The sequence below is a fragment of the Mya arenaria genome, chromosome 15 (genome assembly GCF_026914265.1).
Source record: "Mya arenaria isolate MELC-2E11 chromosome 15, ASM2691426v1".
Lineage (NCBI taxonomy): Eukaryota > Metazoa > Mollusca > Bivalvia > Myida > Myidae > Mya > Mya arenaria.
The window spans coordinates 24,303,209-24,315,945 of NC_069136.1; the positions used below are offsets into that span (position 1 = coordinate 24,303,209).

General features: G+C 36.3%; 1 protein-coding gene across 1 annotated transcript; it reads right to left on the minus strand.

The window, feature by feature from the left end:
- Nucleotides 1-4,079: 4,079 nt before the first annotated feature.
- LOC128219930 (sialate O-acetylesterase-like) lies at nt 4,080-12,268 on the minus strand. The gene is made up of 9 exons (XM_052928114.1): nt 12,150-12,268; nt 10,321-10,521; nt 9,595-9,716; nt 8,784-8,922; nt 8,129-8,482; nt 7,509-7,639; nt 6,476-6,633; nt 5,902-6,088; nt 4,080-4,389 (listed from the first exon to the last, which is right to left on the minus strand). The coding sequence occupies exons 1-9, from the start codon at nt 12,199-12,201 to the stop codon at nt 4,111-4,113; spliced, it is 1,623 nt and encodes a 540-aa protein (XP_052784074.1). The 5' UTR covers nt 12,202-12,268; the 3' UTR covers nt 4,080-4,110.
- Between the last annotated feature and the right edge of the window lie 469 nt (nt 12,269-12,737).

A 12,737-nucleotide genomic window follows, 5' to 3' on the forward strand; every position in this document is an offset into this window, starting at 1 on the left:
CTCATGCGCCTCATTGTGGTTGTATTCTGGTTCTTGTCAACTACAGTATGTGTATACCACGTGATAAATTACGTCATATATGCTACGTCGGAAGACAACATTTTGCATAAAATGAAGACCTAATCAAAGATAACTTTTCTTTAAGAACACCGTTTTAAATAAAACAAAGGGCAGTCTTTGCCACTTACAGAGCCCCGCCTTCGTTTTATTACCGAAGTTTGATTAGTGCTCCGTCAGACGGCCGTATTGTGAAAAGGTTTTTCGAAGTGTTTGAACAAACTAAACTCTCAATCAAACTCTGGTAAAAGACCGAAGGCGGGGTCCGTAAGAGGCGTAGACTGCGCTATGTTTCATCTAATATGGTGAAGAAATATTGAAGTTATCTTTGTTTTAAGTCTTCATTCGAAGCAAAATATGGCCTTCCGACATAGCATTTATGACGCAATTTATCACGTGGGATACACACACTGCAACTACATTCCTTGCCTATTCAATCTCTACATATTGTCGCTAACTTTCGTGAAGATCAAGGATTGTTTCACGTTAGATACTTAAAGCTGCACTCCCACAGATTAACCGATTTACCAGCTCTAAATATCATCAAACCTGTGATAAAAGACTGCTGGCAAAAGATCAGATCGTAGATTTTCATATTTCCGTTCGAAAACTAATGTTTTATGTATGAGAGCGTTACTAACGGTTTAAGAAAAATGCATAAAACATCAATATTTGAACTAAAATATGAAAATCTGCGATCTTATTTTTGTCAGCAGTCATAAATCACGTTTCCATGCATTTTCGCATATATTGGCTCGTTGCAAAAAAATGTCAAAACGTTCAATTTGTGAAAGTGTAGACTTAACAAAGAGACAAAGTTACCAATTTTTGAACATGTTTTGTTTTGTTTTAATTCTTCAATTTGTGTAAAAAAAAGGTGCATGGGGTGTTTCAACGTGTCTGTTTTTCAAAGAAATAATGTCCTTTAACATCGGGGTCATCGTTGTCATGGTATTTGTTCTGGCCGTTTTCATGTCATGGTCGTTATCATGGTCGGTGCAATCTTTGATGTCGTTTCGATTTATATACCAAGTTTCGTGAATATATATTTTTACGAAACTTGGTACTCATTTTTACTATGACACGGCAAACAAGGTTTGTGTCAGATCCTATAACTCTGCTTCAACATTTTGTGTCGACGTATATACGTTACTCAACTAAGATAAAATGATGATTTTAAGGGACTTGTTCATGTTTTGTAAAATGCACTTTTATGGGAAAAAATACGATATCAAGCGTGGCAAATGATTAGGAGGGTTAAAACTAAGATACTGACAGCTGGAACCCTTTTTAAATTGTTGATATTTGATCAAATACTGTGTTTTAAGACCACAAAAAAACGTAAGCAATTCGATTCGCCAAAGCGTTGTTATGTGATTGGTTGATCCCATTATCATGTGATGTTACAAATGTATTCGATAAAGGTTTAAATATCCTTCATTTAGTGTCAGTCATTGTGGCTGAGTGGGTGTGGCTTTGTTTTCTATATTTTCTTGATTGTACCCACTAAAACTGGTTTCTTTTTAATAATTTAATTGTATTCTCTTCTACAATTTCGGTATCAAAGATTAAAATAATTATGAAATAAGTTTTTTTCAGATGCATTTTCGGGAAAACTCATTCTTGGTTAAAAAAATGAGCGAGTCCTTTAACAAATAATTTTAATAAAACAATGTTATTTTTTTATTTTGCAAACTTCATTTACGAATAAAAGTATGCTTGAACGTTTAAACGAACACTTTCAAAACCCAATCATCGACTTTAACGAATCAAAGATTTAAACACGTTATTTAATACCTTCTTAATCAAATTAATAAGATTATTGGGGTTTATGTTTAGTTAAACTATCGTGACATGCCACATTGATTCTTCCAAATCCTACCAACCAGGCTGGAAACAAACAAACAAATGTTAAAGGAAAAACAAACAAGCAGATCCGAAAAAAATGTAATTCGTCATGGAGATACCAAAAGCGGGTTTAGACGGGGCGTACCCGGCGCGCGCCCCTCTAAAATGTCCAAGTTTACTTTTATATGTCAATATCCGAGAAAATATCGAGTGAATTATTTTAAACTAAAATGGCTCAATCTTTCCAATCTCAAGTCTCAATTTACTCATTAAAATCCTGCATTATTCGTATACTTTGGGACGGGGGTGTACTTCCTTAGTTGGGCTTCCAAACTGCGTTCCCGTCTAAAGCGAAATCATGAAAAAGCCCTCATGATTCAATGTAATCTATGAACTCTTTCATTTCATGTCAAAGTTTCTATATAGGTGTCTGCCTCTCATCCAAGAGGTTGTGGGTTCGATCCCCACCAGGGGTTATCTCTCATGACCTCGCAAAATGGACACAGTACTGCCATGGGCATGGAATCGAGCGTGATTCTGTAAGCTGTCAGCTTTCGCCACAATCGAGCTAAAAGATATTAGTATAAACTAAATTAACTAAATTTTCAATTACATGTGTATTACTTAGAATTAATAAAAAAAAGGAAATTAAGATATTATTATCTATATTAGGCATCAAATCATATGACCAGTGAGATTATTTAACGAAGAAAATCACTTTAAGCTGCGCTCTCACAGATTAAACGTTTTGACAACTTTTTTTTATTTTTTGTCTTGGAACGCGTCAATTTTTACGAAAATCCTTGGAAACCAGTTATTTAAGACTACTGACTAAAAATTAGATCGCAGATTTTTATATTTAAGTTAAAAAAATGATATTTTATGCATTTTTTTAAAACCGTTAGTAACGGTTTAAGCCATAGAACATTAATTTTCGAATGGAAATATGAAAATCTACGATCTGATCTTTTGTCAGCAATCTTATATTATTGGTTTGCAGATATTTACGCAAAAATTTGCACTTTCCAAGACAAAAAATAAAAAGTTGTAGAAACGGTCAATCTGTGAGAGTGCAGCTTTAAGAAATGACTTAATATCCTTATGGATACAAGCTCAGTTTTTATAATCATACACCCTATAAACTGGAATAGTAAAGATTTTCTCTTTTTCATCCAAAGCTTGTGTCAGACTTAACTCATTATTATTACTCAAAGAATAAACCTTAAGTTTATAGAATTTGTATGCCCCAAAGGATGGCATAAAGTTATCTTATTGTCCGTCAGTCCCTATGGTTTCCGATCAATAAATGAAGAACGCGTAGGCCAAGGGTTCTTAAACTTTGTATGCATGTTGGGCACGACAAACAGATAAAGCCTTTTGATTTTGAGGTCATCTGGTATTAGGTCAATGTCGTGGTGACCTTAAAGGGGCTGTACTCCGTATGATGAAATAGCGAAAAAAAAGAAGAAGAAAATTGTCGCAAACTGACATAAACTTGGTATCGATGTGTACAATGCATTGAAACTTACTAACTGAAATACCACATAGTTTACAATTAATTTATTTTTTGCAATTTTTTGGTATTTTTCCATTAAAAAAGATTACTAGGTATGTCTACTTAGTAGAATTCATACCTTATGCGTGATTGGCTAGTCGATGTTATCACGTGATATTACCAAGTTAGGTATATAGCTGAAATATTCCAACTGTTAAGGGTAAGCCTTCGTAGCACAGTGGATACTACGCCGTGGTGCAATTTTGGCGACCCCCGTTCGAATACCGGTCTCCGACTCGATTTTTTTTCTTCACATTTTCTTTTTTTTACAATTATGATATCACAGAGTAAAACATTTCATTAAATAATTGTCCTTAGATTCGTTACAGAAAAAAACTTTTTTTGGTGCCAATCTTGTGTACAGTCCCTTTAGATTATCTTCAGCTAAAAATCGGTAATAGGTCAATATATGAAGAACACTTAGGCTCAGGGATCTTAAACTTTCTATGTAGGTATGTTTGGGGTCAGTGGATCAAAGGTCAAGGTCGGGATGACTTTCAGTTGAAAATCGGTTTACATTCAATATTTGAAGAACGCTTTGCTCAAGGACCCCAAACTTAGTAGTATGATTGTTCTTGGGTAGAAAAAGGATTTAAGCGCTAAAAGGAAGAAAGATCGCCTCTAATAAACTTTATTCAACATAAGCTTGTCTAGTAAACGTGAGGTAAATATTTAAGTGGGTCCAGTTCGATCTTTATGTATGGCCCCATAGGAAGGCTGTTCATGTCTGGTCGACTGTAGATGGCGCACTTCTTGAAGGCGCACGGGGACTCTCGCCAAGCGTACCGGAAGCCACGCGTGAGTCCCAAGGAAGAGTTACAGATGAGAAGCGTCACACTCTGGGGGCTGCTTTTCATAATAGGGGCCGCAATCCATACAGCCTGGTCACTTCCGTCACATTTGCTGTATTTGGACGTTGCGCAACATACCTTGATGTATAAAATACGAAAAAAAATATATAGATTGAGCTGCATTAAGCTCTGTAATGACTTGTTCAATCCTGACACAAAATTCATTGGGCCGATTGTTTGGAACTTTGTTAAAGTTAACAACGTTGTTAACGACATCGTTGTTAAATTTGAAATCTTTTCTGCTATGGACTTTTCATAGATTCCCTTGTGGTCTGCAGTATTTTTAACAATATTTGATGGAACTAGTTCAGTATACGTGTTTTATCTGAAGATAGGAGCACATCACCAAATAATTAACGTTTAAATGTTAACAACGATCTCGTTAAACGCGTTGTTCACTTTAACAATGTTATGCACAATCAGCCCGTTGTGTCCATTTCTTAGTGATGCCTATACTGCACACTAAAAATGCTAAGCTCAGAATAAATTCCTCGTTTCGAATACAGTCTAACCTCGTTGGCTCGAACTCCTCGAGGGACCGGCGAAAATACCTCGAGCCTCGGAAAATTCGAGCCAAGGGGAATGCTTACATTCAGTATAAAGAAATCGGTCCTTAACATCGAGTTTGAGCCAACGAGGAATTCGAACCAAGCGAGTTCGAGCCAACGGGGTTAGACTGTATGTAGAGATATATACATCGAATTCATTAAAGCGGGGTTTCGCTTGACGCGACACATTTGTTTCCGCAATCTTAGAAGTAATTTGTTGAAATCATGTTAGGTATATTTTATCAATGGGCCTCATTTGTCTTACTAACGTTATTCAAAATTGTGGACTTCAAAGACAATACTTGGGCATATATTAGCATTTGTTGAAGGGTTTCAGACGTCAGTATCTTAGTTTTAACAATCCTTATGATTTGCCACACTTTATTCCGTCATTAAAAAAGTGCATTTTACAAAACGTGAGCGAGTCGTCTAAGATGAAGAAAAAATTGTTTACACTTGTTTTGTTTATTTTTGCGAGCTGTAAATAATCTAACGAGGAAGATTTTGATATAATTTAGGTAAGGACGTAACTGCTTTCAAACGCTCAAGTATTATGAGTTATTTATGGTGCTTCAAAAATATCCAATCAACAATTACTGGTGTGTTTGTACTGCTTCTACTTTAAGAGAGATATTTGCATTGTTTTACCCGAAGTAAATAGTAGTCAATGTTGTTGGGTGTTTCTTTTTTTTTCACAATAATTTTTACATAATCGAACTATAAAAAAGTAAAATGATAATACAGGCTGGATGCAATCCACTTATCAAACAAAATTCATACATCTCCATTTGTGAAATGTGTTCAAATCCGTAAAACACAAAATCTATGAAAGGATATGTGTTTGACCGGTGCAAAAGTTTGTTTCTAAAAATATACCATTCTTTTTTCATCAGCGGTTTGAAAAAAAAAATCTGTGGTACGCATAGCATCATCACTGAATGAAAATATACAATATTTATGATTTCAACAAAGTAATAACCTTGGCCTTCCAAACCACTTGGACCGAAATCGAAAATACATTTAAACAGGACAAATAATTTACCTCGAAACCATCCTTTGTCCTTATTTCTATCTGGGTGTCAAACTCAATCATCAGGCTTGCATTGCTATACGTCACCTTTGAAACCAGCGGTCCCTGGTAACGCCCCAATGACGTCACATTGTAAGCAACCGGAAGTGCGGACAGAAGCAGACGATCCGCTATGTCTTGTTTGTCACGTGGGTGAATGCTGAAATGAAAGATATTTTGAAAATAATGGAAACGAAATATCTGTTTCAATACGCCGAAGACCAAGGCATGTGTCCGTCCTATGAGATATCGATAAAATGAGCTTAACTATGGATTATGCTTTATGGATTTAAATAAAAGCGATTTCATTCAAGACGTTTGTACTTCTATAAGAGAAAAATTAAATTGATAAATAAATATACTTCATATAGAAGATCGTACGTTAGAAATTGGGAGTGGCCGGTTAAAAGAGGTGGGCGTTAAAAACAGGTGGCCAGATGAACAGGTAAGACTGTATAAGGAAAATGTCCTTTAAGATTGTTTGAACCGTAGATTAAATCGCTTCACAAAATGTACTAGAAAAATACAGATTAATGGTGATGTAAACCTGTTGTAAGGTGATGTAAAGTCCGGGAGATCCATAGCAACCGCCATGAAAGTGTAGGGCATCTGGGGATTTGGCACGTATCCAAAGTCGCTCGTCTGGCGCCACCGGATATCCGGAAAACCTTTTGTAATTGTGGAATCGTTCCGCCACGATGCTAACTGTAATAAAGTGGTATATTAAGCTCTACATAGCTTAATTAAAATGTTCATCAATGACATTGCGGCGTAAGATAAATCTTACCTTTACCTTTTATTTCAACAAGTTGGACTTCAGTTGAAATATAGAACCAAAATACAAACTACAATCTACTTATCGTTTCAGTATTTTGGTTATGCACTATATAAGTAGCAACCAGCAGAACCCTTTAGATTATTATAAAATCTATAGGGATTTTTTCAGGGTTAGGAATATGGGATCGTCAAACATCCAAATTTAACTAAATAAAGAGACGAACTTTGTGAGGATTGTCGCAACAAAACTAAGGGCGTTTTCGTTGGTAATAAACTGATTTCGGTTTGAGATGGGTTTCACGAACTGTGTATTTGTTGTAACAGTTTCAAATAAAACCAAAACCAGTTTGTTTGTTTTTAACGAAAACCGAAACCGGTTTTTGAAAATTTCGTAACCCCTACCGGAGGCGGTTTCATCGGTTCGTTCCATCCGAAAACTAGTTTACTTCAAAAACAACAAGGCGGAAAGTGATCAACAACGTTTGTTGAAACTCAATATTTTTGATAACAGTGCCTTATAATGGGCAAATGAGCTAAATGAAAAGGGTTATATTAGTAATTGTGTAGCTCAGTAGCAACAGTAGCTCCGCCATGTTGTTTAAAATGTACACAAAACCATGCACTTGTTACTTCAAGAAAAACAATCAAAACCAGTTTCGTAACTGCTGAAACCTTTGAAACCAAAACTGAAACTGGTTTGGTCTCAACAAAAACGCCCTTAGAATACTAGTATGTAGAAACCGGGCCGGGAAGATGCGGACGGATATGGCCGCCGTATATATTTTATATTTATCCATTCGTACCTGTACAAACCCAAATGGAAAGTTAGGATCGGTCTGACCGCTTGATCCCTCATTAAACTTTGCCCTCCAGTCGAAAATCATGACCGGAAACCGGCATTTGTACAGCTCCGGTGCTCCGGCATTTGCTTCGCCTGTATGTATGTAAGACCCATGTATGTAATGTATGATTAGTTACACTGTTATTAGCTTAGGGTGTATACCCAATACTCCCCCCCCCCACCACACACAAACACACACACACCCCTTAGCTATTTACAGTGTAACGAATTACATAATGACCTTAATAATTACATTATATTGAAATAAAAGGTATGTATATACCTCCTCTACTCGATCGCTCTAGACCAATCGGATAGCGTCATTTATATCGGAGGTGGGATATGTTCCCCCTGTTACCTCTTCAAACAGATTACTTATTATTCTGATTAATGGTTGATTTAATTAATCAATAAACTATTTAGGACATATGGAACATATAACCAAAATATGGCGTCCATTGAAAAAGGGCTATAATTTTTCTATTTCCACACGTATTTTTCACGTCGTAAATTTGATTTCCGAAAAAAGAGGTATCTAAATATATTAATTGTGTAAAGTTTTAATCACAAAATATAGTTTACCTTGATACCAGATAGCCCCGTAAATTGTTAAGTTTAGCATCGGGTGAACCATGGCTTTCCACAACTGAGTGGGAGTATTCTGCGGAGCCGGTTCATTTCCGGTGAAAATGCCATTTGACACAGTCTGATTGGTTCTTTTATCAAGTGGTTTCTGGTTGGTTCGTGCATCTGTAAGCCCTGCCTTCTCCGGCTCGCATATATTCATCGCATCTTGAGACGACCACGCCTCTACAGGAGTACCGCCCCACGTGGTCGCGATGAGACCAATCGGGTACTTCCGGTGTTGATACAGGCGTTTCCCAAATAACCAGCATACAGCCGAGAAATAGCTCCACGCACCGTGCCCAACCGATTCTGAAAATATATATTTCTTTTTATTTTACTGAGGATATAAGATGCAATTGACACCACGCCGATCGCGATAAAGTCACGCCTACAGTGTCACGTGACCCCTTAGTAAGGGCCCTCCGAAAAGTACGCAGAAGCAGACGATACAAATACAGAAGTTATACTGGACAATCAGTTAAAAATAGGATAGAATTGGCGTGGTGTCAATTAAACCTGGTTCTATTCATGACAATATCAAACTATTTGCTACAGTCAGTAAAGTATACTATAGTGGTTAAACACATTGTTAAGGAATTAAGCTGCTGACCATTACTAGCGCGGCTCCATGACTGCTCTACTTCAGTGAGCTCATAAAGCGTCCGGTTTGACCACTTTAACGCCACCGTGAACAACCGGATATCCGGATAGTTGTTCGCGTCCGTCACCTCTTCGCTCGCATTGAATACCTTCAAATTCAAAACAAACGATTAATGTCATATATCTTGATAAATGTATCGTTTAAAAAACTAATTAAATTAAATCGTGATACTATCAGGAATCCTACAGCAGAAAATGATAAACTTATTGTTAAGAAAGGCGGCATGTATTTAATCTGTTAAAATGCTGATTTATTTTACACCCAACACACCATTATTGGAAGAACTTTCCACCTGTGGACTGAACATTAATCAACGTTAGAAAAAAGTTCATAAGAAATTCAAAAATAAAATTGGTTGAACGTAACATCTATGTACACGCTTTCGAACATTTAGGAACGTTAGAAATTTTTTATAAGGAATTCAATACAAAATAATAAAATTCGAACCTATGAAACTAGCTAATTTTATAAAAAATAATCAATTTACATAACCTATTCTCAGGTGCTGACAGGCACTTATATCCGTAACTGTTTGTGGCCATCTTTTGGATTCGATTTTATTGCCAGTAAAGAGAATTGTAAAAACATAAAATCACGCTCTTCGCGCCTACATCCTTTCAACGGTTTCAGCGCTTTTATTTATAATATGTTAGTAAAGTACAGGTTGAGAAATGTGTGCGTTGTACAAAAATACTAAAAAAAATATTTCAGTAAACAGCCGAGATTGTAGCTTTAATGGGTTAATGAACCTGATACTGACCATGCTGGTGGTGAACTGCATGTTACTCTGGCCAGAGCAGAGCCACACGTCACCAAACATGACGTCATTCATTGTCAGCGTCCCTTCACTGGACGTAATATTTATCTGATAGGGACCAGGTCCTGTAACATGGTGTAAAGTTGATTAGCAAGCTGTTACACTAGCATTGTATTTTATAAGAAATAATGTAAAAAACGGCAGCAATACGTACTCTTGCCCACAGGCACAGATAAAACAAGTACCCGTATGGGACTCCTTTTTTATAGTCATCGCACAATTACCCCCCTTGTTGAAGACTGTCGTCTGTAGCATATTGAAACCCTTGTCTTGTGGCAATAATTAAAATCGAAGTTAATTATTTCTCGCTTCAAATCGCACAAAAAAGGTTTCATACTGCATTCAAAAAATAATGCGAATAATAAGAACGATTTGACTATTTCCATAATCTGAATCACTGCGCGCATATCCATAATAACCCAAATTATCACATATCTAAACGCAAATAATTATGACTTCGCACAAAAGAGTTCCAGCGAAAAACACACAACATTTTAACTTTTTTGTTTAACTGAGGTGGGAGAAAAAAGATCTACTATAGCCGCTTGTGTAAGATAGTTCAATCCAAACCCTTCCGCAGGTATACTCGTTTCCGCAAAACACCCTTCGCTCGAGTTGGGAGAAAACTATCTTACACGAACGGCAATGAAATCTTAGAATCAAATGTACCTGTTACTGGGGGAAGCATGACTTTCCAGACGTTTCTGGCAAGCTGGTCGTGCCTTACCACTCTTGTAGTGACCGCGGTCATTCCGGCCACCTGGACACTGACCATTGAGCCCAGAGTGTCCGCGTAGCCCCAGATGTAGGTGGACTTGGGTGCACGCTGAAGAACCATGTGGTCGCCATAGTAAGACGCCAGGGACAACTCTGCAGGGCGTTTGTAAGTACAGAAAGTTCACCAAATGAGTACATCACACGTTTGCCTCACAGGGCCAGGTAGCTTTGTTTTGACACACCCCTTTGACCACGCCACTCCCCCCATTTAAAAAACAAACAAAACAGGCTTATCAATATTGATTGGGAACTGTTACTAATGATAAAATGATTTTTTTATTTTTACTTTATTTGTAATTACAAAGATTAAAGAAAAAAATACAAAAAATGCCCCTGTGGTTCGCCTGGGTGATATTTATCATTTGATATTACCTCATGTTTGCATTGGAATGAGTGAAATAAAGGCAACTTGACCAGACGTAAAGTTCGTAAAATTTTAAATAATAATAGGAATAATTAATTGTACAGTTACTGTAGTGTTTCAACTCGTTTTGTTTGTATTACTCAGTTGCAATTTGTATTGCCAGTTAATTGTACTGCATGTATTATATTACTAAATAGGATTCCTAGGAGTAAAATCAAGATTACGCGATCTATTTCTAGCGTAGTTAAATGTATTTTTTTCTGACATTGTAAACCGTCCTTATACATCCGAGGTTGTTTTCTATTGGAAATGGCCGAGGTGTTCCGAATGGAAGTGCGGCATAACAATGTGATAAATACCGACAATGTCGGTTCGATCCATTCAGAACTTCTCGGCCAGTTTTATCGAAAACAACCTCGGATGTATGCTGGTAAATCAGTTGAAGTAGTTCGTATTTTTTTAATATTATCATTAATTTAATGTAGTGTTTGAGAGTTGTATTTATTGATCTAAATTGATTGCCAGTGATGTGTATTATTGCAAACATCGTTAAGATTCCCAAGAGTTAAGCCATAAAGTTTAACTACTAGGTAAAATTACTAAGCGATCTACTTTCAGCGGACTTAAGCGTATCACTTTTTGAGTATGTAAACCGTCCAAATACATCCGAGGTTTTCAAAAAAATGGCCGGTGAGTTCCGAATGGGTTCGTGCCTATTAAAATGATTGCTTGGTTTAAAGGCCGAGGTATGTCTATATACATTAAGCCAACATACAAATAATTGTTTAAATCATATACTCGACGAGGTACTACGGGAAAAATTGAAGTGCCATTGATAGTTTTTATTTTCATTGCTCGAGGTACATGCTTGCACAAACAACGTGACACTGACGTCATATGTAAACAACATTCCGGATATGAGTATTTTTCGAGTCTATTCAAGCGTTAGCCCACCTAAATGGCCGTCAACGAGTCTTTTGACGAGTTTTACTATGTCAGATTTGAGACAGGGAAACATAAGAAATGTCAAAATAATAAAAAAGTAATACTGATCGCTCATTATTGTGACTAATTCAAGCATTTACACAAAGTACAATGTAATGTAGAATTATCCCGTTGATTTTATACATCTGCATGCAGAAATTAATGCAAAAGTACCTTGCATAAAGTTTAAGAGTTTAAGGGCGAAACAAATTGTTTCATCATTTCGAACACCGCATTTTGGGTAAATGCTTGATTCTGTTTTGGAATAAGAGATCTCTTGTAAAACAAAATAAGTGATTTATTTTTTAAGATCGAAACATTAAACATATACAATTCTTGCTTCAGAGTTAAAGTTTATTTCGAAAGTATTTACCTCCTCTTGTAAATCCGAACACAATTGACAACAGCGCTAACTTTAAATGCATTGCTGCCGTAAATACCTGTGTTAATAGTTACTTTATCATTTAAGACATGTATATCAACACAAAGTGAAGTGTTTTATCTCAAACTTAAATCCTGAGGTCCAACGAATACGATAATACTTATGGCTTTACAATGTCTGTTAAATGAACTTTAAACATCCTTTATATGATTGTGTGAAGTACACTGTCGAACTACAATTTCAAACTTTCAAGCAGTGAACTCATATGATTATCTTTCCGGTTCAACGACTGTGATTTATTTAATGCCGGGTGCCGTTATTTAAAGCCTTCCAACTAGTTATAAAGGGACAAGACACCGGATGAATTCCATTAAAAGTGAAAAAAAGAAAATTGTCAAACACTTACATACAATTGATCAATATCGTTATTTACAACGCATTGAGCCTTACTTACTAATGTACCACATCGCTTACGCAGTGTGTGTGTATAACACGTGATAAATTACGTCATATATGCTACGTCGGAGTGCAACATTTTGCATAAAATGAAGACTTAAATCAAAGATCACTTTTCTTTTA

Coding starts and splice junctions, on each gene's coding strand:
- LOC128219930 (XM_052928114.1), bottom strand. CDS start 12,201: ATGCATTTAAAGTTAGCGCTGTTGTCAATTGTGTTCGGATTTACAAGA. Junction 6,634..7,508: donor TTCCATTTGGGTTTGTACAG/GTACGAATGGAT, acceptor ACTTTATTACAG/TTAGCATCGTGGCGGAACGA. Junction 4,390..5,901: donor GGACAAAGGATGGTTTCGAG/GTAAATTATTTG, acceptor TTATACATCAAG/GTATGTTGCGCAACGTCCAA.